Here is a 27,640-nt window from a genome sequence, read left to right on the forward strand (position 1 = left end):
TTCTTGCTACATATGAAACTCCATAGGGTGGCTTGGGATATAAAAATGTAAGTATTAAATATCTAAGAATATTATCAATAAATCCAAAGATTCAAAAGCAGCTGGTTTCATTTATGCTATAATCTACCAAGGACAGGGATGGTCATTTTACAAATTACTGCAATTTTTTTAAAGGTTACTACTGAGATACTAGCCACTAGCATTTTGTGAAGACCATTTAGAAAACATGGCACAAGGACTACATCCATTGTGAGCCCCCAGCTTGTGAACTCCAGCTTTTCATTTTTAAGCTGCCTCAAAATACATGTTCAGGGCTCAGAAAGTCAATTGAGAATTCCTTCAACAGAAAAGGATTTTCAATAATTTCAATGTCAGTTGCACTCAGCCCCATCTCTCTACTTTTCACCAGCAGATGAGGCAGAAGGATGGAGCAGAACCTTTGCAACCATCAGTTAAAGTCCCTCAAAGACATTGGGGACAGAGCTACTCCATGACTTCGCTTAGCTCAAGGCTGAGGCAACCTAAGGATCAAGCAACCAAAACAAGTTTCTCAAGTCTTCTTTCTTACTGCATATTAATAATTTCAGAAGGAAAGAAATTTGCCCCACAATATAAATTTGTCTTCCAGAATGCTCAATAGGACCTAGCTATTCATAATTCCTTATTCCACAGAGAGCAGATCAGCCAGATTTCCCCATGCCATTAGTCCTAGGGCTATAATTCTAAATACCCATCCTTGGAAATACAGGCCATGGCCTCCTAGCACTTTGCTGGAGGTAAGCTCTATGACAGGAATGTATGTGGCACTGCAGACACAGCCCCTCAGAACAGAGATAAAAGATGTCCTTCTGACTCCCTCAGCACTCACAAACACACAGAGAGCTCCAGCACAGGAGCTCAGACACATTCAGACCAACTCCCTCTGCATCAATACTGGGGCACTGTGACCATATATCTTATTCCAGGTTTCCCCAGCCTTGAATTTTCCTGAAGATGATGTTTTAGATTGGCACCAGATAGCAACAACCTCAGGTGTGCATCTACAATATTTCTGGTTAGTGACACTATGTTATGTCTGCACTGAAAAGAATAATCTATAAATTAAACCATAAACAATTAAAATCACCCACATAACTAACTTAAAACCCAGGTCCAGTAGACACACACACACAAAAAAATTAAAATATGAAGAGCCATTTAAAAAGTATATTTGAATGAATTAATAAGTAAGGAAAAACTCATTGTGGCTGATTGAAAGCTTTTACAGAGTATTCAAACATTTTCCCTCTTTAAGATTATCTTCAGCCAAATGGAAGAGCAATTCACAGTGCTCTGCATGTCTAGCCAATGTGTCCTCTGAGTTATCTTCTCCAGAGACCAATCAAGAAAAACAGACTGCTACTCATAACAATTTTCCCTTTTCATATCTCACTTTCCAATGCCCAAAAAGAAGTGGAAAAAAGGTAATGATCTTTCTAAATGCATTTATAAGTAGCATATATTTATTGCTCCAAAACAAATGATCAAGGACAAAAAAGGAAACAATTAATTAAAAAATATAAACAATCTTTGCTAGTAATGTTCAAGAGAACTGTAGCAAATTTAAAGTGAATATGGGGAAAATCTATTTTCATCAATAAAGCACACAAATGGATGTCCAACTGTGAATATATTTTTACTTCTTTCTCTTCAGCAAAATTCTTAGGTAGGCACATAATAGCTCTGTTGAGTATGAAAATACTTAAACATGAGCTTGAGAGCATGGACACAAACATTAGTAAAGTTTGGAGAATAATAAATCTCTTTCTGTTACAGATAAGAGACACAGGACTTCAGCAAACCTTTAACACAGTTGGCTCACAGACTACTCATTCTCATTCGTTTTGACTCTAGATTCTACATTATGCAATTCAAATTGATAATGATTAACTAGCCAAAATCGTCACTTTTTGGTTAAAGAGGAAAGTCCCCCAGAACTCTGTGATATACATAGTCATCTTCTTGCTGAATTATCAGTTTTGTGGCCGGGAGGAGGGAGCAGAGTGAACTGGGAAAGAAGGATGTGGGGGAGGCAGCAGGGAGAAGGAGTCCACTTGCATTCCTGAATTAGATGACTGTTGACTGTATGTATAATTCAGTGTACCCTGCTAGTCCATCTAAGCTGGGGTGTTCATCACATTGAAAGGGAAAACTGCCAGGAAGCTCTGGGTTGTGCTTAGCAGATATTGGAGCAAAGGTATTGGGTTACTCCTTGTTGAAGAACTTAACTAGTAAGTGTGTTACTAGTTAGTAACACACTTACTAGTTAAGTAAAAAGGATGGTATGGGAGAAGAGGGAGAAAATAAAACCCTCCTCCTTTCTATTACATAATAGTGAAAGTGACCCACTTCCTCTGCCAGAAACTGAGCCACCATTACCAGGAGGAAAAAGGAAACTCCTTAGCCTGGGAGGAGGGACAAGTGACTTGCAGTGCTTTTGCTTTTTTGTTTTTACCCAAATACATGACCATGCTGAGAATTTACTTGGCTCTTCAGTAGAATTAAGATAGGCTAATTCTTAAAATACTGCCTGAATACCAAAGTATTACAAAGGTAACTTAATTCTGCCTGCAATCGAGACTGTCAATTCATACAAATTTTATAAATATAACCTCAAAGCTCTATGTTTTGGGGAAAGAACATGAAGAGGTGCCTCCATCAGAGCCAGCACCATGGCAGATCTCTTCTAGAATACAGTGTGGGGTGGCTGAAAGGGGATGATGGCCTTACAAAGGTCACAACCCCAGTAAGAGACACTGCTCACCCCAGTTTCTCTCCAAAAGCAGCAAAATGACAGCTACTTCTGGCAAGTGCTTACAGCATGTCAACCTCACTGCTCACCAAAGGCTATGAAAACCTCACTGGCTGGTTTAGAATTTCATGCATGTGTCCTATATACCATGAAACTGAATACAAGAACATATGCAAGGGGGATGAGCCCATGGCTGAATTTTACTTTGCTTGTACATGTTTTGACCACAGAGTCCAGATATATTGCTGCACAAACCCCTTCATTTAGGAAAGATCTACCACTATAATCCTCCAACCAAAATCTGTATTCATTATAAATTCAGTATTCAAAATATATGAAATTCCATCTACACAATTTATTTTTACTGGATGGGGCTGCTAGAAAGCAGACTACAAGAGCACATCCAAGATTAGCAACTCTTAACTCTGAAAGCTATTCTTTAAAAAAAAAGTGACCTTTGAAAACCTGGGGATAACAGAAAGGAATTTGAGTTCCAGAGGGCCAATTAGTTTGTATTCAAAGCTGAAATGACTTGCATAAGCACATCAGGAGAAACCTAGCATTACTATAGTAAACACAAAAGGTACCAAAGCCAAGGATTAAGAGGAATTCTGTCACTTTTTAGGGGAATTAACAGCAGAACAACAATGATAATACTCCCTTTTTTACAAGGAGTCACATGAAAAAGACAAGGGATAATGGGTTTGAGTTACTTCTGGGGAGTTTCTGATTAGAAAGTAGAGGAAATTTTTCACAATGAAGACAATCAGCCATTGGAATAATCCCCCCAGAGGAAATGATGGGTTCCCCAACATTGCACATTTTAAAAATTCATCTGGACAGGGCACTAGGCCATCCTAGACCATGGTTTTGCCAAGAAAAGTTGATGAGATAATCCTTGAGGACCCTTTTAACATGGTATTCTATGATTGCATTAACTCTTACAGAAATAGATCTAGTGCTATTTAGGAGTCTGTCATGTACTTGAAAAGTCAACACTTGTCTTGATATTATCAACGTATGTGTTTTGAATGTGTGTTTTTTGAAGTTTTTCACTTTCATGCTTTCCTAATATAACTTTTGCTAAAATAAGGTTCCATGAGCCTTTCTCTGACATATATTGATGTGTCTTCACACAGAAATCAGACCTATAACTATGGGAATATTTCCACTGAGCACCGAAATGTTGGGGAAATATCAAAAAGAAATATTTTTTTTTTCAAGCAGACAAAGAAAGGGATGTACTTCTCCCCTTGGCACTTATTAACATTTTACTATTTTCCTGTAACATGGATATTTAATCTGAAGACAATATTTACAATCAATGACTTTCTGAGCCAATATAAAATGAGTTAATCAAACCCATGCAAAAAATATAATGGGCTGCCTCATTTTACAAAACCACAATCTAAAATCAATCATCCAAAAGGTTCTCCACTGCTTATTAATTCGAAAGAGTCATTTGGTTGTTTAGAGTATTAAACATCATTCCTGCCATGACAGACCTTTGCAAAGTTGATTTTCTGAGTTACCAGGTTTAAGACTGCTACATTTTAATGCACTAGAAAGCGCAACTCACTAACAGTCCATGCTGGGCTCACTCTCAAGAAACAACAACTTCCAACTAAGAGAGGATAAACACCATGCAATCCAAATACAGCTGCACAGAACACTAGCAAGGCCATGCAGAGCTGACATACAGTCAGAAAGTTATTGAAGAATACACACGTGGAGTCATACAAAGAAGTCATCCAGGTTGGTGTAGTAAAGCTAGGTATTTGTGGAAGATTAACAGGCAAACTTGGAACTTTTGGAAGAGCTACATTAGGAAGACTGTTGGTGATGCTCCTGTGAAGAAATAAACAATGTAGGAATACAATAAAAAATAGCATATTTAGAGGGCAACAGGGGAGAACCCCTTATTAGACAGAAAGCTATAAGCAGGTGCTTTGTTCAGATTTTGTAAAAAGCACTTACTTGACAGGTTGCCATGACTCTTGTTCAAGACCTCTGTGAATGGACTGAGCAATTGATGATTCCATGAGATCAATGTAGCGGACGACCATGGGAACAAAAATTTCTTGCAAGTGCTTGTGAAACTTTCCATTGCACAAAAGTGCTTTAAAAAACAAACAGGAGACAAAAATGTCAGACCTTTTGTTACAGGAAGAAGTGTATCTTAAAATGTTTTAGTACACAAAGGCATTATAAGAGTAAGATCTAGCTTTGTAGGAAATACAGTTCAGAAAAGATAAATGAAGTGTTCCTTAAGGACAGTGTAGTACATTTCAAATTGTCAGTGTAATGAAAAGTAGGTACATACAGAAATTCTTCACTGAACCACAACCTTTTTGCATCTTCTTAAAATTAATAATATGCTTTGCTGAATCTAAAGATTAGCAATTTTATTTTCATTACTTCTACACCAAGAGAGGACAAAAATACCTGAACAAAGAAAAAAAAAAGTATTTGAATGCCATTACTAAGCAGTAGAATATTATCTACTTCACAGATGGGACTTATTACGTGAAAAACTGCATACACATGCAAACTGAACATGCTCAAAATCTGACAATTACTTTGCCACCACCCCTGCTTGTCCCTGTATTTGCTGAAGTGCTCTCTCAGCAAATGCTAACTCCTAGCACACTAATGTCCTGTCCCACCAAGAGAATATATGTTTCATGTTCTGAATGTGTCTGTGTTCACCCTTTAATCTAGCACTGTTATAAGAACCTATGAGAGTATTCCCATGTGCATATGGAAATCACAGAAGCTCAGACACAGAGAAAAATTTTCATGATCTTGCCAACCTTTGTTTTCTTTTGTCCGTGTGCTGTTGTTTTAAACTCTTTTGTGGGTTTCTCCTCCCACCTACTCCAGCATGCAGGCTTCCTGTATAACTGGATGGGCATCAAAACCACATTTTGAGGAGGCTTCCTCCTCTTCCAAGGAAGAAAAGCCTGGATCACAGAGCTCACCGTGGACACCATCCTTTAAAATTACAATCCCTTTTCGTTCTACTATCAATGCCATTCCATGTCTAACATGCTAAAATAATTTCTATAACTTTTAGAAACTACTTTGCCTTCCATTCCTGAATGATGTCCAGCCCAAACGGAACTTGGGAGAAATGGAGACTATGGGGCAAATGTGCCATCGAGTTTCTGTCCCCTGTTGCTACTTGTACTGCAAGGAGTGCCCTTGTTGCTGAATGTCTGGAAACCATTTTACTTTTTTCCTTGAATAAAATGATCTGAAAGCAAAAAATTATTTTCTTGAAAACATCCTTGTAGAGTAATAGGAAATACTATATCAATCCCCTTTACCTGAGGAAACAATATTATGTGATCAGCTCTCTGGCTTTGTGTAATTGCCTATCTTGCTAAGAATTTTGAAACTTTCAGCTAATTTCCAACCACTTTAGACACAGGGATGGAGATACCAGATACATGAAGTTTTATAAAAACAGGCAGCTAGGTAGCAGGCAGAGATTATTAGGGTTTCCACTGAGAAAAAGGCAGAGGTGTAGGATCATCTCTTTATTAAACACTTGAGAATCCACCCTTGAGAGTACCTGTGAGTCCATTACAAACATGATCCATTATTTACACTGCTCCTCAAAATAATTGTTAACTAGTTAGCTCTAGCTGATTATTTCTATATCAGGAATTCAAAACAGTGTTATTTTTCTCTATTTATAATTGTCTTATATATATCCTAAAACTACAGCCCTTTCACAAGCAACAAAAATGACTGAGGAGGATTTGGATATTACAAAAGTTGCACAGGAAACAGCTGATGAGCACTGCCTTTGAGAAACAAAAGGTTGCTAGTATCCATTTGCATATTAGACTGAGTTTTCAAGGCAACTTTGAGCAGAAAAATAACAGCAAGAATACAACTGTGCCAATTAAATCAATCTTGCTGCTTTATAGTGAACCAGCGAAGAACTGTAATTAATCAGGGAATCACAGTTACTTGAAGGCATAAGCTTGTAGTTCAGTATTTTCTGAGCACACTGCAGAAATGCTCTGCTACAAGCACTGCTCTGGGAATTACAGTAATGAAGCCTCGTGGGCAGGAAGGTGACTTGTTATTTTGAAGCCAGCATGAAATTTTAAGAAGTCACAGTCAGTAAAGGTGTTCAAAAGCTGAATCATTTTCCTAACATCATGACACCAGTCTTTACAGGGAAGTGAAATTTTCCAAAATTATGCCAAGACTTACACTTCACCTCCACAGAATTCCCTCTGTATGTGGGTACACACCCACAAGAGAACTGTCGTGGATCAACAGCTCCATGAGCATTCTGTTTTCCCAGGGTTAAGGACTTGGCAGCTCTGATTTACCCATCTGGAGATCTCCATCAAGGATTAATGCAGGGCAGGGAAAGAACTCAGAGCACAGAGATAAGTGATATAGCTTAGTAGCATCATCAGACTCATGGCACTCTACCCTATGATTAAAATTGATCTTGCCAAAAGATACCTGTGCATCAAAGCAGGTGGGAAACAGGAGATCCTTGAGGAAATGCCATGCTTCAGATCCCTCAACTACCACTTGTCTTCAAAGTTATGCAGCTTAATTCTCCATTGTCTTTTAAGTATAGACACCTAACACCCTCTTCATATGAGCCATGCATATTCACACAAGGAACAACAAAATGAAAGCCTATGCCAGAGCAAGGTAATGCATAGGCAATATTAAAGGAAAACACATGATGGGAATGGAAACAGAAACCTGAACTAGATATTCTTGAAATATTGAAGTTGAAGAAGAAAACTAGTCTATTTTTTTCCATATTAGGAAATATATTAGCTGAAATATATTAAAATATTACAAGAAAATATCAGAGATGAATCTAAAGTCTAGTTATTCAGTACTGGAATGAGGTTTCATCTCCAACAGTAGGAAATGAATCTGCTGTGCCTGTGTACCACAGAAGCAGAGAGGCTTCTATTGCTTTTACTAATAGAGGCACATCTCAGGAGCTTTCCTGGAGTCAGCATGTCATGCTGTCCTCAAGAGCTTCTGCAGAATCAAAGGCAGGCAAGCATGACACAGATCAACATAAGTCTCCTTTCCCTTGACAAAACTAGCCCTCTGTCAGAGAGTCTGTAATTATTCTGCTCTTAATTGGATTCTACTGAAAAGATAACCTGAATTTTCTGGAATATTTTCAAATCCAAAATAAGAAAGAGTATATTTCAAGAAGGAAATATCCTTGAGGGTCCAGATTATATTTCTAGCAATTGAAACTCAACCAACGACATGTGAAAAGAAAGTTTATATTCATTTGCTGTTTATATTCTGCCTCCACAGAGAATTTCTTAATCAGCTAGTTAAATTGCAGTAAAAATTGCAAGTGTTCCAATTTAAATGGAAATTATCTTGTATTTTTAGATATAAGACATATTTTAAAAGTGAAATTTAGAGGTTTGCTTTGTGAAAGCAAGGTTAAAATTTATTTGAACTTTACAAGATAGAGTGACATAAACAGGTTATAGCACAATTTACCTTTGTGCAGAAGTCCCATTAGGAAAAATGATTACTGAATATTCTGGAAAGGAATAATGCAGCTTGAGTTAACTCTCAGTATCAATAACCAAGACATGTAGCTGTTATCTGAAGGTTATGATTTCAAAGCAGTTCCTAGTAGGACTGAGTCCCTGATCTGAGAAAAGATACCCTTCAATGAATGAGAAGTGTAAGGTTTGAGGTATTGGGGTGGGTATGCAGTTTGCTCTGATTACCTTAAATCCAAGTTGTTTTCTAACTCTACCCTCTAGTTTAAGATAGGGTACAATGTTATACATAAATTCTAGTCCAAAAGTGGTACAAAGTCTGTAACAAAGCAGGAAGGCGATGATTCTGTCTTTTGGGGTGCTTGCCACTCTGCTACTAGCAACCATAGTGGGAAAAAGTGTATCAGAGAATTCCTGTTTGAAGTCAGTAACCATAATTATGGCAATGGCTTTCAAAAGACTAACACTCAACATGCTGCTTTTTCTAAATCAGCTTCATCAGACTCTGCCCTTTAGAGCAGACAGTGGCAGAGTTCGAGCAGGTGCACAGACATTCCACTGAGTAAGACTTGAAGGAATGAGTCACCTTTACAACACCCCTGGTTTTGACTGGTTCATGCCAAGGTAGCAATGCAATAATGCTGAGCAACAGCATTAACAGGACAAAGTGTCAGTAAGTGACACTTGCAGAGAAAACTTGGTAATAAAATTATCCGAATATTGAATAGAGTTGGAAAACCTCTATAACAAGCAAAATATCTAACTAGGCATATGCCACTAAAAGATATCTCTCACACCACGTTAAATGAAGAGAAATTAATACCTGTCTCTTTTGGGCACTAAAAACCAGATGAATCTGAATAATTAAACAACTACAAAATGTAAATAGCCCTCTAAAGCAGGCCCCTTCAAACACAATGTATAGGCTCTGTGGAAGAAAAGTAACATAGTCATTACAGAAAGTAAGATACAATCCTGGGACAATTATGTTCTTCTTCCCTTTATGAATATCTAATTTTGGAAAAAATAATTTTGCTGTCCTAGAGAGATTGTTGTTGCTATCGCTGTACAATCTGCAAAGCTTTTCAGAGTCAGGCATAATTGTGTGTGGACAATAGCAACTCTGGAGATCATTAAAATGCATACTATAAAAGCAGCTATGATTTTTTTTCAAATATTTACAATTTGAAAAAACACAAGGAATTTATCTTCAATCTATTATTCATCTCCGCAGTGAATATAATTTTTTAATTCACTTTTTGTAGTTAGCAGAGAGATGTTAGATGTTAGCAGTTAGATTTTCTCATGAGAGCTGTTCTCTCAAGAGAGCAGCTGAAATATTTTACAAGATGGGAAGATCATCCTCCTCCCTCCCTCTATTTGTTAAAGTTTTTCAGTTAGACTAAATGGGAATGCAATCGCTGATGTACTCTTCCTTGTGGAATAAGATCAGAAAAAATGGAGAGTCTTAAGGTGACTTCCCCATCCTCCCCTCTCTTAATAAAAAATAAAACAACATATTGGAAAATGCATTTTTTCTTATTCTTAATTGAATGCTGATTTTGAAGTGTTTGCCTTGAGTCTTGTACAATGTTTTTACACCGTGTAAAATAGCACCTTCAGTATTATTTGAATATGAATTTTCATTATCTCAGAGGGTTTTTTATTATACTTTAGTTATGTAGTTGTAAAAATAGTTTTACATGCAAGTTTTCTTTAATGCTGTAAAATGTAAGATTGTTTCTTTATTGTTAGAAGTTGTCTCATGTCAGGTTTATGTGAAAACTGATTGATGCACCAAAGATTTAGAGCTCATTTAATGCTCTCAAGATAGAATAATATGCAGGTGTCAGTCCACCAAATTTCAGTGAAGATTAACCTAATATGCAATATGGTGACCTAACTGTTCTTCATTTGAAAGAAGTCTGAAAAGTAATCTCTGATATAGCCAGAGAGTGAGAATAACGCAGTGGGATTTCCACCTCTTCATTTCCTAATGAGTTTTTTGATAATGAGAGGTGACTTTGCCAGTCACTGTGGGCTCTATTATGGCTAATTTACTCCACTTCACTCTCCCTGTTAATTATTAACACTAGCCTTTTTATCCTCATGAGACCACATTCCAGTTTTTCCTTTTTTAGATTTTTTTTCTAAATTTATTTTTATGTGGGTGATAGTTTTCAGGAAAAGATTTTCACTTAGGGTAAAGTCAGAATTATTTCTTTTACCTTGGAAGACTGTAAAATTTATTATATAAGCATGGGAAGCTCTTGCTAATGCTTTTAATGCAGTTAAAAGGTGAAAAGCCTGTTAATTAAAGAGTAAGCACTGAGGTATGTTCCACTTGGGAATCACTTCTTGGTAGAACAGTCACTTGCCCCTTGGTAACATGTCCACTGATTAATAGGTGACTAATTTCCATGGTTTCTTTCCAGTAGTTCTGAAAAAAGTGTGTAATTTTCCAGATGGTTTTCACCTGCCAGAAACTGTCATTTAATATATCTATTACCATTAGGGAATTACTGAAATTGGTATACAGGTGTGATATTTCATACAACAGTTGTTTCATGTCCTTCAGTTAAAGTCTTACAATATTTGTAATAGTTGCTTTAACATGGAAGTTTTCATAAAATGTCTTTCTTAATTAAGCCTATTCTAGTAATTTAGCATTATTATCCATTTAATCTTTTAAAGAAAGAAAAATCAGCAGTCTATTAGCAAACTCTTGCATATGAGGAAAACCCTCTTTTGTTCCTGACCCTTCTCTCAGGTTGGAACCAAAGCTCAGAGGAACACAAATGACACCAGAATAAAGTTAAAACTGGTGTCACAAATCCTTCTTGTAAGACTACTTTAAAATACACAGTTTACAGAAACCAAAGAATTGTTTTAAGTGCATGTAACATCACAACTAGAGATGTGCTTCCTTAACTGAAAAGGTATGATGGTAGAATAATAGGCTGAATATCCCATTTGAATACAGACTTCAGATTTTTAATCTGGATTTTAGATGATTGGACACCACTTAAAGTAGTGGATAAACCACCTTTCAGGAGCCCAGCCCTTCTGAGATCTGCAGCAGGATTGAAAAATTCCTGCACCCTTTTCAGCAACCTTTTCGATTGCCATCATAGTGATTTTAGTAAGTTCCTGAAGTTGCAGTTTGCCCAACAAAGGATCGAAACAGAACATTTTTTGTATGTATTTTATTCCATTCATGCCAACACTACTATACCTTTATAGACAAAACTAGTGTGAAAGAAGTTTAGAAGGCTTAGAAGGAAATATAAATGACAACTTTATTTAAGCAATATAGATTAAATGCAAGCTATCAATACCTCTTATACTACTTGTACATAATTGATTCAATACTGATTAATTTGTGAATACCAACTGGTTAATGCACTGCCAGAATAAGGAGTGAAATGGTGCAAGGATAGAGAGAAACTGCTCAGCTTGCAGGAAATGGAACACCAGGACATGTATCATAAAAACAGGCACTGTCACTTTTATTTTGAGCATTATCCTGTTTAGAAACACATTCTAAGGTGTGGGTACATTGAAAAATCTTATGCAAACAGTATGTGAAAAAATTAAGATCTTACTGTCATTTCTGAGGGCATTATTCAGCAGCTGGAAAAGTGGGAAGCTGTCCCAGGAGTCTTGTGGCTGTGCCTCAAGTGCTGAATCCATGTCAACAGAATACAGAGACAAAAACTTCTCTGCATGCTCAGCCAACAGTTCTGGCCACCAAGAGAATGCCTGCAAACATGACAAAATAAAATTACTAAACATGAGCCAAAGCCAAGAGATGTGCTCTGTTTGTGGCAGAACACATCTGAGTATGTCACGTCATGCCCTGTCTCATTTGGGGAGGAAGAATGGGCCAAGTGAAAAATGTGAAAATATTTTATAAAACTTTCCATCAAAAAAAAGGAAGAAATCAAACAGATTATTGTGAGCAAGGTGATATGATCAGAATAAAAATATAACACCAAAAAAATCAAAAAGGAGAGTATAAATGCCTTTTTTTCCAGAGAGCAAAGAAAAGCGTGAAGGCCTTAGTCTTGAAAAAATGACTGTATATGTTTTTTTTTATTTCATTAAATTCTAGAGCAGATGAATTTATTTTTAAAATAAATCTTTATGAATACATTTTACATTCATTTGGTAATCAAAAGGGATGGTTTATTTTAAAATTATATTCCTTGAAGTCAGAGGGGTTTTTTTAACAGCTAGAGAGTTATTTTAATTCCTATTTTTGCCTTAAAGGTGTCAGCTTCTTCTGAGGAGGACATCCAGTTTTCCTTGTGCAAATGCTATAAATCTTTAGCAGTTCACTAATATCTATACTAATTTTCAGTAACTTAACATGTTGGAACTGTTTTCTCTGTCAAAAATTTATATTCTTAGGCAATCCTTAAAGAAGAGAAGAAATCTGTGAAAAATATTATCAGCAAGTAAATCCAGTTCTTCATTAAAGACATGTAACTATTGTACCTTTTTACCAGCACATAAACCTAGGCTTTAAAATGCCAGTATTGGAGCTGAGCATTGGATCAGGGGAGCTCTGTGATCCTGGAGTTAAAGATGAAGGTGGAGGGAGTTTATGAAACAGGATGAACTCCTGCTAAGAGTGTTTTACTCAGGGTTTATAAGAACATATCACAGTGAGCAATGCCTACACATGCAACACAGGAAGATGTCATTGCTGTCAAACTTCTGCCATTCATTTTGAATATATAATTTTGAATATTTTTGAGTTGTCAGCATGGAATATATGTAGCTTGATCTGCACAAGAACTGAGTCCCACCAGCTTCAAATAAATTCAGATAAATCTTCACTTGCATTTATGAAATGCAGGCCCTGGGTGGTGTGGTCTTATGTGGTCAAGTCTGAAAGGCATAAAATAAAGGACAACTTCTGTAAAGTGGTCTACAAATGTGTTTTTGCATCATGGACTTTCTGATGACTGCCCGTAGTTCTTTCTGACACGGGGCAAATGGAGAAATGATGAATTGGCAAAAGTTTTAGAGAAATGCTGAGCATCTCCTGCTATTAGTGAAAAGTACTTTGTGTGCTCCAGTGGTAGGACTGAAGGATGACAACTGGCACCACAGTGAGGAGGAGAGATGAGGCTTCAAAAACTTTGGAAAGAGTTTGAAGTGGAGTCTTTCAGTTTCATCAAACTGGAAGAAATTTCTTATTAATGAACCTGTTTAAGTAGGAGTTAATTAAAGGAACAGGCTCCTTACTCTAGAAAATAACTACACGAAAATAAAAAATGTGTATTGGCACCGGCAGGGGACCCTTCTAAGCAAACAAAACTCTTTTCAGAAAATATTGCCAAAATTTCAAAACAAAACAAATCCAAAACTCAAAAATGAGCACATTTTCTCTCCATTTAGTTCGTTGTTGTAAATGACACTTCGAACCCAGACAGAAATTCTTCTGACTCTCTCTCAAGAGCTATGCATCATTACTTGAGCAGCAAGAGAGAAGGATAGAAAAAAAAAAAAGTTAAAGCTAAATGTAACAGCAAAGTTGCTATGGATAATAATAGGCTAAAAGCAATTAGCAATTGGTGACACACATTCTTGGAGAACAGAAACATTGCCTGCATTAAAGGAAGAATGGAGTTCTTAGATTCTAGAAGGCACATAGATGTGGCTATGCAACACCAGAAATCATCAAAACATTTTATGCTACATGTTCAATGCACAGTTCCATGCTATGAGCAGAGCAAAACAATGCTTAGTTCATCAGGAATCACATACCTCTCTTCCCTTTGGGAATCCCCGAAATTTGTAAATATTATGAATTAAAAAAAAAGAAAAAAAAATCTAGTGTTAAAAATGTGATCTATTATTTTACAGATTACTGATCCTTTTTGTTAACTGTAGCATCAAACACTGAACATTTGCATAACATTATGATGTGAAGTCTCCATACTTAATATTCAGTTTTGAGTAGGGAATGTATAATTTAGCAATCTTTTTCTCAGATATACTTTAATACTGAAATTCTGTATGCCCTATAAATTTCAGTGAAATTGAACATGTATTACATGAATGAAGGAAAGGGAAAATAACCTTAGCATTATCTTTTTTCTTTTCAAGGTACCTTAGATTAGATTGCAAACTTTTGCTGAATAAATTTTTCTGAAGGCACATGCAATATACTTATCCTTCTGAAAAACACCACACCTCTGACTGCAAGTAAGTAGTATGGAATGCAATCTTTGAACAGAGATGCTGAATCATATATGTTTATTTGATCTGGCTTTTGTTTCTGTGTTCTTTTCCACAGAAGTCCAATTTTCTTGCAGTCGTGCAGGTCCTCAAAAGACAAAGACCACAATATATACATTTTATTAAGTAATCATTACACTGTGACACAGTGGCAACAGTAGTGTAGAACAGGACCTCCAGTGAATTAATTTCAAATCAGCAAAACAGATGATTCTTCAGTATATGATAAAACATCTATAACAAGTTCACACATGACAGATGTAAGCTAAAAACCAGATTCCATAGTGTGATATAAAACCAGATGTTTTGAATGATCATATTTTATAACTATATATACTAGATAATGTTTATCCATTTGTATATTTAAAAAAAAAAATTTATTGAGTTTTTTGAGAACATTTTAAAAACAATTTCCTGAACCTTAGAAAACTGTATTTATTAATTAAATTTCAATAATATATACAAGTGTTTCCGGGCAAGTTAAGTTTTGTAATTCCTTGACATAAGAGGTGCTAGAATTCTAGCTGTTGTGGTTTCTGTATTATGAAGAAAAGATGTGAAAGTAAGAAACATAAAATTGTTTTATTTCATTTCTTCTACCTTACAATGCCATTTTAAAAAGCACAAGTTTAAGAGCATACTTTTCCAATCAACAGAAGAGCAATGGGAATGAGATTATTATACTTATAATTATTTTCTTACACATAATTAGATCTATACAGCATAATGAAAACTAGCATTCAGTTATATTTTCTTTCCATTTTGAACATCAGGTGAAAAGTTGGAAGGAAAAACTGTATAAAGCTATGAATGTTTTCCATACCATTTCAGCACCTCCAGCACAAAGATGCTTTCTCTTTTTTATGCTCTTTAATTTTCACTTCTAAACCTACAGTTCATTCAAGTGAATTGAAGTAGAGTTTTATTTCACTTCACTTTACATAAGCTTCAAGCCTTATTCCTCTGTAAATGTGAACTGCCTTAAACATATGTCAGGAAGGAAAACTAAAATGTTTCTTGACAGACTTGCTTCACATCAGAGGAGCAAAAATCCAGGAACAAACCATTCTCTGCAGCAAATGCAATTACAGCCTCACCTCTGAATGATGCTCTTCATTTTGCTGCAATACTTCAATACAGAGTTCTGCAAGGTGAAGAACCTCTTCCAGTTTTCTTGCAGGTGTTGCTTGATTCATAGTCTCTATATGAATATAAAATGTAAACCAAAATTGTTTAAGTTACAAATATTATTTACAGTAAGAGAAAATTATGTCAGAAACTAATGGGAATGCTGCAAACTGACAAGTTTCTAAAGCAAAAGAAATTTCAACTGTTAAGGATAATGATTTAATGCCCATAAACAGAGCTGAATGTCCAGATTACTAAAAAGAGAAAATAATTCACAAGAGCATCAGTGGTCACTGTAAACATTATCTGATTTAAGATGTGAGAAATAACAGGTGCATCAGTGTATTAGATGCTCAACTTTTGCAATAGGGAAGTTCTTTTTCTCTTCAAGGCCATATAAACAAAGACAGCAGATAGTGGAGACCTTTTTTGTTATTATCAGTACAATGTCTTCTCACCAGCTGACTCATTACTGTCATCAGCAAAATTCATACCTTTTGCAGCAAAAATTCCAAATGTTTAAACAAAAGAAGACATTCCATTTTAGATATATATGTAAAAATAAGAAAGTGCAAACCAAAATAATTCATACAACTAATTTCTAGTAATTAATTATTCAAATAACTAATTTTCTACCTGCTGTTCATCAGTAAAGGCGAATCTGAATACTTTTCAATACCATAGTGAAAAATAGCATTATGAAATAAGGATCTTATAACAGAATTAACACAAACCTACTAAAAATTCCACCTAGAAGAAGTACAAATGCAAAAGTTACAAATTACATGAAGCTCACTTACTCTACCCAGAAGACTTCAAAAAGAAAGGAAACAACAAAGGTAAACCAAATGTAACTAAAATACTTACAGGAAAATTAAACAACAATTAGCTTGCAATTAAAAAAATCATAGCACTATATTTCAGGAAGAATCACAGGAGATAAGGGAAGAGTCCAACAGAATTTTTTACAAACATTTTAGTCAGTAAAAGTAACTTTTCTGACTACATAATCTGCATCGTAAGGGATAACTTCAGCATTAGCTATTAGAGCTTGTTTACTTAAAAAAGTTCTTGTTGCTAAGCACAAATGTATGGTCACATTAACCAGGTTTGCGGAGAACTCATAAAGCTGATAACAAGATAAAGTGGATTTCAGGAATTCTATTTTCTCATTTTTTGTGCAAGTTTATGTATCACATGGATAGCAAATCATGTCAATACACATCTGCATTTGCAGAAAATTCTGTGACATTTCCTTCCCACTTAGCATTCATCATTACATAGACCATTAGCAGATTAATGAAACAATTCACATAATCTCCTTGGTCTTAGTAAGAATATCAATCTGCATGCAATAAATATTTTTAACACTTGACATTTCTAGCAAGTCAAAGCAACATTGCAGACATTTTAAAGGCAAGTGACCTTGTCCAGTTCTCCAGCACTAACACATTAATGCATATTACAGCAATGAAATATAGAGCTTTGATGCAATTTTGAAGAAACACTGGATTAGAATCTCCAGCAAACACCTACTTCAAAGTGACTAATACCCCACATTGTTTTCATGCAAAAACCAAGCAGGAAAACTAGTTATTGAAGCAACTACAAAGAATTTTTTCAAATCTTACTAGAAGAGACCACATAACCAGATATGTTGAAATATTTTTTTTTCTAAAACCAGAATTTAACTCAAGAAAGAGTTAGTGTAGGAACCTGGGTCAAGCACAAAGCACACACAAGGCACAAAAATACATTCATAATGCCAAGATCACTGTTTTTAATACTGCACTGTATTGCCTTTACAATTCTTATACCATATAATGATTATATGAATGTAACAAGAAACATATTGAGTCAAGAGAGATTAGCAAGGATCAGCCAAGTGCCTATTTAGGTTTTATATTATAAAACTACTATTGGATTCAGACTAAACCAGTGGTTTCTACATTTATCCTGGACTGAAATTGCTCTTTCTTCTAGTGGTCAGTGTCCTCCCCTCCCTGAACACATAGCAAGTGCAATTCATACAGATAATATACATCACTAGCAGTGTCACTGATGTTAATGAGTCTTAGGAATAAACCAGTGATATTAATAGAGAGCACGACTGGAACATCTGATTTCAGCATAAACAACTCATTTTATTGCAAACTCAGCCTGATCTTCATTACCTCACCACTTACCAAGTAAACAAAATAATTGCATGCATAATTGCATACATTCCTAATGAAACTAAATAAGCTGTAAAATATTCAGAAATTCTATCCTGTAAGGGCTCCTCTACATTATTAAGAAAGTAATTCTATGTTATGAATGAATGTTATGAATGTTATGTTATGTTATGAATTCTATGATATGAATCTCATGTTGCATTTTTGCTCTGGAATAAATTCACTTATTCCACACTTGCAATTAGCTCAAGATGGCCTAAAAATGGCTGTTGAACAGATATCATTATCACTAGGGAGAGCAGGAGAAAAGAGATTTACCACCTAACTGTGAGATTATCTTGCTTCTCCACTGTGATAAGATCACAGTGAAGAGAAATATGGTCTCGGGCAAGTACCAATTACATTGAACAAGGCATTAAGGAAATACAGTTCTGGTCATCTGTGCTGAAGTGATGGATTTTGATCAGAAGAGGAAACCAGTATTTTGTTGTTGTTGTTGTTGTTGTGTTAGTCTGAAAGGCATCATAAGCCTAATAAAATGAAGGATGAAAGTGAGGATCAGAAATGTTCTCACACGGGCAAGGTAGGAATTCAATGTTCCCGAAGTGGAAACGCTTGGGAAAGACAGGAGCTACCTTTGAATAGGCATGATGCTGGCAGAATAGAACAGTCATGACAAATGATTTAAACTACACATTTTAAAGTTTTCAGTCATTGTGGGACTAATGTTCAGGAACAGTTTTTTTCAATAGGATTAGCAAGTTTAGGAGGGAAAAGAGTATGAAAACTGTAAATACACCTTTATGTTGAGTATGGCAGGTTTCCAATTGACATTTCATGGCAGGAATGACTAAAAATCTGGGCTATACTAGACTGAATCAATTCCAATTTCATGTTTCCATAAAACTCACCATGCTATTTACTAGTTTACACTGAAACTATTTATCACTAGCTAAATATCTGCAAATTACCCTTAATGTTTCTAGCTTTTCACAATATTTTAAAAATCATTATTTTCTTAGAAGATAGCTCTTAAGAAAAGGTGGCAGAGAATTGTACTCAGTCTGTATCCTTGGACAAATCTCTCTAATTTTTTTTTTTGGTTTACTAATTCACAGAATAAATCAGTACATGCTATTTCTTTTGCACAATACAGACTTCCCTACATTTCACTTCAGCTTCATGTAAAGCCTCCTTTTCCATATGTAAGTTACCACACCACCTAGCCATTTTCTCTGTAACTAAACAGCTTTCAAATTCTAGGGAATATATCTTATAGATATCCACCAGTTACATGTGTATATACATAAGGGGCTATGAAGTAATTTGAGAAATAAAGAAAATTTTTTTTTAGCCAAGTAAGTAGTGTATATGAAATATGAGTAGCAATAAATTCTTATTTGGAAGTTTTAGACCCTTCAAAACACCTGAGTCAAATACTGTGCTTGTCTTTGTAAGCATAAAGGAATTACAGGAATGGAAATCAGCGCTGTCAGTTTTCATTATATTCATGATGTCTTTCTTCCCACAATTACTAAAGGTTGTTAAGATGTGTTTACACTGTTCAAACTAACAAGTTGCACCAGGAGTCAAGTCAGTAAATATGCTGCTTGACATCTTTTAGAAAATAAACAGAAAAAGCCATCAATCATCTGTTTCCAGCTTCACATCCTGCCAAAATGAAAAAGCAAACCAGGCTTTGCAAATAATGGATGCTTTCTCAAGTACACATTACCAGTGAGTCACACAGGTACCGAGCAATATTGTTAAATGAGCTAAGTTAACCGAGTGAAGCACTACTGAAATGAAAAAGTGACTGCTTCATGAACCAACGGAGCCTCGGGCCATGAGGGACTGTCAGATCATCCAGTCTCACCTTCTGCATCACACAGGTCAGGGAACTTCTCCCCAGTCCTCCTTTTTGAGACAATCAGGATGTTTAAAACCTAACAACAGTGTGTCTAAAATCTACCTTAAGCTTTCTTCCCACAAGAGAGTTGAAGACATCCTTGAAGACAAATGCACAATTCACCTCTCTCATTTTCTCCCCAGCATGTAAGCTGTTAAACATGTGTGATTAATTTCTCATTGACATTTGCTGCACACAGGAATCTGCTCATTAGAGAGGCATTTTTTTCCTTGGTTATGAATAAAATGCAACAAGGAGACTCCTGACTCTGGCCTGCCAGTCTCCCCCTCAGTGACACAGCATACATCCCTTACTGGTTTTCCCTGCCTCGTATTTCATCCTTCCCCCTTTTCTTCCAACAAGCATGTCCAGAACCAGTGTCTCAGGAAAGCCAACCCATCTCCAGCCAGAGGTCTTGGAAAAAAGGCAAGTATGCTGAGAAGCTCCCAAATTCACAGCCTCAGCGGGCTTACAGTAAAGCAGGACAATACAGACAGAGCATAATTTGAGCTTTATGGAGCCAACTCTGCTCCAGCAGGGCCCATTCATTTGGTCTTTTTAACATGTGAAACCTGCAAGATTGCTTGAAGCTAGTTTGCTACCAGACCTGAACTGACTCTGAAGAGTTAACCCAAAACTGGTATAATCGACCCACAGATAATTTAGATTTCACTGTGCTAAATTTTTGTGCAATTTCTCACAGGATTAATTCTGTGCATGAAAAAGTAAGGAGGTAGATCTGGAAGGACATTCTATATTTTTCACATTAGAAACGAAATCCAGCCTTATACAAATAGTGGAATTTAGCTTTAATTATGAAGCTGAAACCAGTCATTCCATAATTGCTTTCTATGATTTCAACAGCATTTTAAATCCTAGGGGAAAAAAATTAGAATTAATTACCATTATTAGCTAAATACAGAAAGACAGTGAGATTGGTAAAAAGTTAGAGTACACATCTCCTACTCCATGACCTACCATTTTATTAAGTGTGTCATGCTCCAATATTTCCTGGTTTTTAAAATTTATCATAGTATTGAATGTTATTACCTTCATGAGGCAATCACATGTTTTTGTTTTGTTTTGTTTTATTTTCTAAAGGGAATCTTGGCTCATTGAAAAGCATAAAAACAACAAAATCAAAAAGGTAAAAGCAGAAGAAAAATCTCTTTTTTTGCCAGCTGATCATCAAAGCATTTAACATAAGATTTTTTTGTATTCTGATTTTGGCAACACAGATATAAGCAGTTGGTATTTTCCTTCTTTTTCTCACTTCTAATTTCACTTCAAAGGGGGAAAGAACTAATTTTCTCAGCACTTCCTGATACTGTAGAATAAAACTCAGAGCTAACAAACATGCCAAACTGCAAGGCTCCATGAATAAAGAGAACTGGATAGATTAATAACTCACCTATCAGATGGAGAGAAAACTGGCACTTGAAAATGCAGACTTAGTAAAAAGTATTTAAAAAAAAAACCAGAGTATTTTAAGATTCTAAATTTTGGAGCCTTACTGAAAAATGAAACAAAAAATCTAATGCTGGCAGGCAAGTGGAAGGGAAAAGAGATGTTGAAAATTATTAACTGAAACAAAATTTGAAAAAATTACTAATTGAGGACATAAAATGAACAGAAAATAAAATAAAATCTAACACAGATTTGCAAAGGTGGGTTGAACTAGACTTATGCATTTTTAGATAAGATATTTTTGTATAAAAAGAAATTCAGTAGATCTTATTTATTCTGACTTTAATGAAGCATTTGATACTGTGCCTCATGGGAAAACTACCAGTTAAGCTGAAGAAAGTAAGGACTAAAAAAAGAAACTGTGTGGGGTATAAAGAAGAAGCCTCAAGTGAAAGGGAATAAGCAGTGCTGAGAAAGTGCAAGAAAAGGATTCTTGAGAGATTTCTTGAAGATTCATCTAAGCTTCCTTAATATTTTCACCAGGGACTTTAGAATAAATATTAGAAGCACAATGACAATATGTAAAACATGGGAAATAGAAAGATGCAACAACAAGAATTTGGCAATTCCAAAGAATGGGAGAAACATTTCAAAATACCTTCAAGAGTTAAAGAAGGGACAATATATTTTGACACATGAATAGCAATAAAAATTTCCTATAAACTGGGAAAATGTCAGCTCAAAATGATCAAAACTCTAAGACTGGGTTGAATTAGCTTTTCACAGAAGGGTTGTGTGACACAAGCATGATACAGACATCAGACTCTTCCTATATCAGATAAAATGTTTCTGCTATAATAGCACTGCTAATACTGTGCAAGGCATCTAATGGGGATGACTTTGCACAGTTCCTGTCACCAATGTTCAAGAACATGGAATTCAAACTTTAATAGAGAAAGACTCCTGAAATGATAGAAATGAAGAACAGGCAGCTACTCTGAGACAAGGTGATGAAAGCCTAGGTTGCATGAGTACTAAACTCTTGTCTAAAAATGCATCATAGGGCATGGAGGAACTGAAGATGATGAAATGCTAATGAAAGATGGAACTATGCCTCCCTCATTTGGGATACAGGAGGAGGTTGTCATGCTTAATTTTGGGAACTAATTTAACTGTAAGGTGATGATACACCTGTATAGATAATAGGACTTGAAATGACCTTCCTGTGGGTGAAGCAGGGGACTGAAAAGGGAAGCACAGTGACAAAGGCAGACTCAGCCCTACTCTTAAAGGAGGATGTGGGTATGTTTACAAAGGAGTATCAGGATCCAGACTGGGGATTATTTTACAGGTCCAAAACTGAAATGAGGGATGTTTGCCCATGTCCTCATTTCCATTTAGTTGTACAACAGAGACCAAGAAGGTGCTATGCTGCTGTGCAGCCCACTTCTGTTTGTTCAGTGAAATGAACATGCATGGAGAGCTTAAATCAAGTCCTCTCCACGTACAATGACTCTCTTCACTTGCCTTCTCAGCTTCAATAATGTTTGTAGTGTTTTCTTTTTTAAGCCAGACAGATCCTTCTGAGCCTTGAGGGCATTTACATACTACCCTTCCTTTAGAAACTTGTATGTAATGAGTATGTTAATGATTGATGTCTTAAACCCCAGCAAACTTCTGAGTTTCTCCTGACCTTCTCTTGTATGGAGTTAACATTTATTCGGCCTTTGGCAGTCTTTCTGATAGAAACAAATTTTGGCATCACAACTGATTTGTCTTTGAACAATTGTACACTTCAGAGTAACTATTTGCTCCAATTTTAATGGAATTTATTCTTACTCCTTTTATTCAAACTGCTTGGCAGAAGGAGCCCAGCATACTGAGTTACTACAGAATTTTAAAAATAGTGAGTTAAAAGACAACTGAACTTATAATTCAAATGTTTACAATCTGTCTATTGCTTCAGAAATTAATATCCATGGACAATGATAAATACTGCCCTGTTTGCTTTACAGATATTTACCACTTTAATCCCTTTTATATCTGCACGGCCAAGGAATGCCCCTGTGCTGAAAGGTGCATTTGTGGGCAAGTTTCTGTCTTTTCTCAGGCAATAACAGCAGCAATAGCAGAATTAATTAGTCCTCAGCCATTCAGATTCCTAATAAATTTCAGAGGCAAAACCATTCATTTATGAGAAGGAACAAATAATGCATTTTATTACTCTGTGTGTATGGATGTGTATTAAACATAAGTAAAAAATAAGAAGTCTGTTTAAGGAAGGCCATCTTTTTTGAGGGACAGAAAACAGGTGATGGAGCCATGCAAATTTCTATAGGCTCTTCACAGGAAGTGTGCAAAATGCATGTCAAGAATGCTGTTTGTCTCTGGCCTCAGAATCTGGCAGGTCCATTTATGTTCAACATTATCTATAGGAAGAGTTAATATAAGTTAAATACTGAATAAGACAGGAATACATGCCATACAAAAAACTATTTAAAAAGTACTTTCAGGTACTGAAATCTCAAAGGCAGTATATACTGAAATGAAAATGGGTCATACTTAAAAAGAGATTTTCATGTATTGATGCTGTGATTCATGTCCTTGACAAATTATAAACCCCTGCTGCAAACTACCAGGACACTATTTAAGAGTTCTTAGATATAGTTCAAAATTGTAATAGTAGGTTTCCTGCTATTCTCTTCATAATGGTAATTACTCTGACTGAGCAGATTAGCTACTCCATGAGAAATTCAGCTGTACATGTAATAAAGAGTGACATGCTGAACCCTGTATAATTTTCATGGCAAATGTAATTTTTGTTAAAATCTATTCTATATTCCTAACAGTCCAATGATGAGGGATGCTCAATAAAATGTCATCCTGACTGTAAACAAATATTTTTGATGGAAGTGCTGCTTATGCCACCATGTTTGCCATTAAGAAAGTAACCACTGTCTTTGGGAAAACATTCAGAGTCTTGTTCAGCTGAGACTGTGAAAATGAGAGCACTTGGGGAATAGACCTGGGAACCTGGCAACCACACTGCCAAGAAAGGGTTCTCACAACAAGAAGAATTTGCATATTCACCTCTGTATTACCTAACAAGGACACTCCTGAAATTCAAGCTTAATTATCAGTATATAGTGCACAAGTTAAAAGGTAAATAACAGTTATCTAGACATAGTTTTTCTCATTTTCCACAAAAGTACAATATATGGTATTAGGGCTAAGCATATTGTACATCAAATTCATTATGAAATCTGTACGAGTCCAGGTAGAGACAACAACAGGAGCAGGATCTGGCCCTAAAATGTATTGGGATTCATCTCAGTGGTTTTGTCTTTTGCATCAGAGAAATATGCTCAATGCTTCAGAAAATTCCAGGGGATACAGTCTATCTACTCCTTTCAATAGAATGATTTTTTTCTGAGTTTTTGATTAATTTTCAGTTTTTGATTAATTTTTAGTCAGAACTGGTATTTAATTAAGCGGCTGAATTATAAATGCAGCCTATAAACCTCTTGCTTCAGCTAACCCAGGGAGTGAACTTACTCCTTATATGTGATACACTTTCCTCTCATCCATTCTCTAATCTAGTTATTTGCCAGGTCACTTAAGGGACAACTTTGCTATCCTGTATTGAGAAGGGCTATGGTTTCTTTCAAAGCATGGAGAAACCTAATGTGAAATATTTAAAATCAGGTACAGCAATTTATTTGTTTATTTATTTAATTATTTACGTGTCGGTACTATGTCATCGATGCTTAATGGTTTTGGGCTTCCCAAATAAAGACCCTGAGAAAAACAGGGAGATTAACAAGGAAGATTGGTACTTCAGGTGATAATGTGATATTGTATAAAAGTGTGTGCATTGCATAAAAGTGTATACATTATATCAAAGTGCACAGGTGAGGTTTTGGAGTGCCAAGGTGAAAGGAAAAAATCTCTACAATTTGCCAAATAATTTTCAATTAACTTCAATTAATTGTCTCGGAATTTCTCATTTCAAGAGATATTCTCTTTAATACCTACAGGCATCAAAATATGAAACTGAATATTTGTGCTATCTAGCTTTAGGTATTTAACATAGAAGGGAAACTCTTTTTGGGGTGTTTTGTATTTATTTGATGCTGTGAGATTGTCCTTGCACAGAGAAGTTGCTGAAGGACCTTCAGAGCACTCAGAGTCCCCTGCCTAAGGAACCTCTCCTGTTGATGGGAGGGGTCAGCAGATCATCTGAGCAATGTGGGCTACCCCCAACCCACCCTAACTGACTGTGGCATGAATATCCATTCCACCAGTGCACTGCCTGCTCTCTTCTTTAAAAATTCCAAAAGATCTCCCATTTACAGAGCATATAAAGCTTTTAAACAAAAAACGGTGGAAGTCTTGGAAATCAGTGGAATTTTTTTACTTCAGTTATGGACATAGTTGTTAAAAAGAGTAGTCTCAATAATTTGCTAATAATTTTCAAGCCCCTCATCTACAAGCAGCTTCTCTTTGAACTACCTTCATGCAACTTTGTTATCATCACACCAGTCTGTCTTTCCAGATGGAAAATTAGTTCATCACGAGAGTACTACCAGATCAATGCCCCCTTCCCATAACTGTGTTTGATATTGTTGGCGAAACCCCAAAATGCACCACAATCAATCTTTATTTGGGTATGTATGTCAGGTAAGACAAAGCAGTGCACAGCTCTATTTCACAGTCCAGATATGCACAATCCCTCATATTTCTATGCATCCAGTTTTACTCAGCTGCAAATACTACTTCAGCTGTGCTCTTTGTATGATGACTTTCAAATATTGGGATATAAGAACTCAAAACTCCCTTCCTGTATGATTGGAGAATATACACCATATCATCATGAAATTAGGAAAAAAAGGAGCTACCTTCCATGTAACCCTCAGCTATACCTAGAAAAAGAAATGTATCACTAAACAAAGCCATATCAGAGAAATGTAAAACCAGTTTTACAAAATCAGTTTTCGTAGCAATATCTTCATTAATAAATTGAGAAATTCTGTTTCAAAACATACAATTTTTGCAGAGGACTATGAAATTACTTTTCTCTAAATAAACAAACTGTTTTTGAATTTAACAAAATTAAACTTTTCTGCATCATTTAGTTATACCCTTTTCACAGAAAATACAACTTCATCATATTCCAAAACAGAAAGCTAAACTGCTAATAAATAGGTACATGATAATTAAGTATCAGTGTAAATACATGAACTAAACTACACCAAAATTAATTTTAATATTCACAAATGTTCTGATCAGTATCTTGGTATTGCTCAAATAAAGAAAAATATTAACAACAGACACAACACACTACATCTGTAATACATGCAGACATGCACACAAATAGTAATCACCTGAGTCCTTTTCCGCTGTTGCTAAATAAAAAAAATAGGGAAAGAAAAACATCATTACAGAAATAAAACTCATATAATTAGAGAAGAATAAATACCACATAAGGAGTTAATAGCTTCTTAACATCTTGAGTACATCACACAAGTGATGGGATTTTTCATGTGAGGGAGAAATGGTGCATATTTCTGAGTAATATATTTGCATTTACTAGCCCTGTATAGTCTTTATTTCAAGCTCAGGCACTGAGCTTGCATCCATATTGTGCATGGGAATTCAGAAACATATATGAGAATATTATTTGTATTAGGACCTTATTTTTATCTCTACGTTTTAGGTATTTGCTATCGGTCTATAGCTGATATTATCTTGTAATAATTACCTTTTGACCGACTAATATGATGTTGTTCAGTAAAGAAATAGTCAAACCACAAAAATCTCCAAAAGATGTGCCAGCCACATCTGAGGACATCAGTAATATTATAAAGATAAGGACTCTATGCTTTCTGTATGCAGTTTGAGGAGAGTAAGCATTTAATGCAAACACTAACATGAATTACTTTCAAGAGAAGAATGTAACTTCAGTGCACAGATACAATAATGCTCCTATAAACCTAAAGGAGCAGAATGAAATCCACTGCTGAAAAATATTACATTTATATTGGTACAAAAGTAGGATGTTTGTAATGATCAGAGTATCAAAAGATATCAATACAGGTCTCATTGCCATTGAAATACAGTGCATTGAATTTTCTGATGTTGCAATGCTGGAGTCCTTCACTTTCAAAAGTACTTTATTCTCAGAAAAGTACTTCACCTATTTCTCTTTATTTATGCAATGATGTGTTGTGCTTTGAGTTTACAACTACACGAGTGCAAAACTACTTAAATAAATCTAGTTGGGTTCCAACCAAAAGGCAATAAATCCAAAAAAGAAAATTGCAATTGCAAGTTGAGATACAGGAGTCAGTTTCATGTGCTGTTCCAGCTTACTTGGTGTTAACAGTGTGAATATCTTAAAGTGCAAACTTTGCTACTTCAGGGGAGGTCCCTGAATATTCTCTAGGATACA

The 27,640-nt window shown here is 35.6% G+C and overlaps 1 protein-coding gene across 4 annotated transcripts in view; it reads right to left on the reverse strand.

Moving 5' to 3' along the window:
• Window positions 1-27,640, reverse strand: part of CADPS2 (calcium dependent secretion activator 2) — a 285,197-nt gene that overhangs the window by 44,141 nt on the left and 213,416 nt on the right. For 2 of the 4 annotated variants that reach the window (XM_066550637.1, XM_066550636.1), the window contains exons 17-21: window positions 26,574-26,594; window positions 15,669-15,772; window positions 11,925-12,081; window positions 4,769-4,910; window positions 4,520-4,639 (exon numbers count right to left, since the gene is read on the reverse strand). In XM_066550637.1, the coding sequence (XP_066406734.1) occupies window positions 4,520-4,639; window positions 4,769-4,910; window positions 11,925-12,081; window positions 15,669-15,772; window positions 26,574-26,594 (544 nt within the window). The remainder of the gene's footprint in view (window positions 1-4,519; window positions 4,640-4,768; window positions 4,911-11,924; window positions 12,082-15,668; window positions 15,773-26,573; window positions 26,595-27,640) is intronic. The other 2 variants (XM_066550639.1, XM_066550638.1) reach the window with 1 other exon arrangement.

Source organism: Molothrus aeneus, chromosome 5 (assembly GCF_037042795.1).
Source record: "Molothrus aeneus isolate 106 chromosome 5, BPBGC_Maene_1.0, whole genome shotgun sequence".
In the NCBI taxonomy this organism is placed as follows: domain Eukaryota; kingdom Metazoa; phylum Chordata; class Aves; order Passeriformes; family Icteridae; genus Molothrus; species Molothrus aeneus.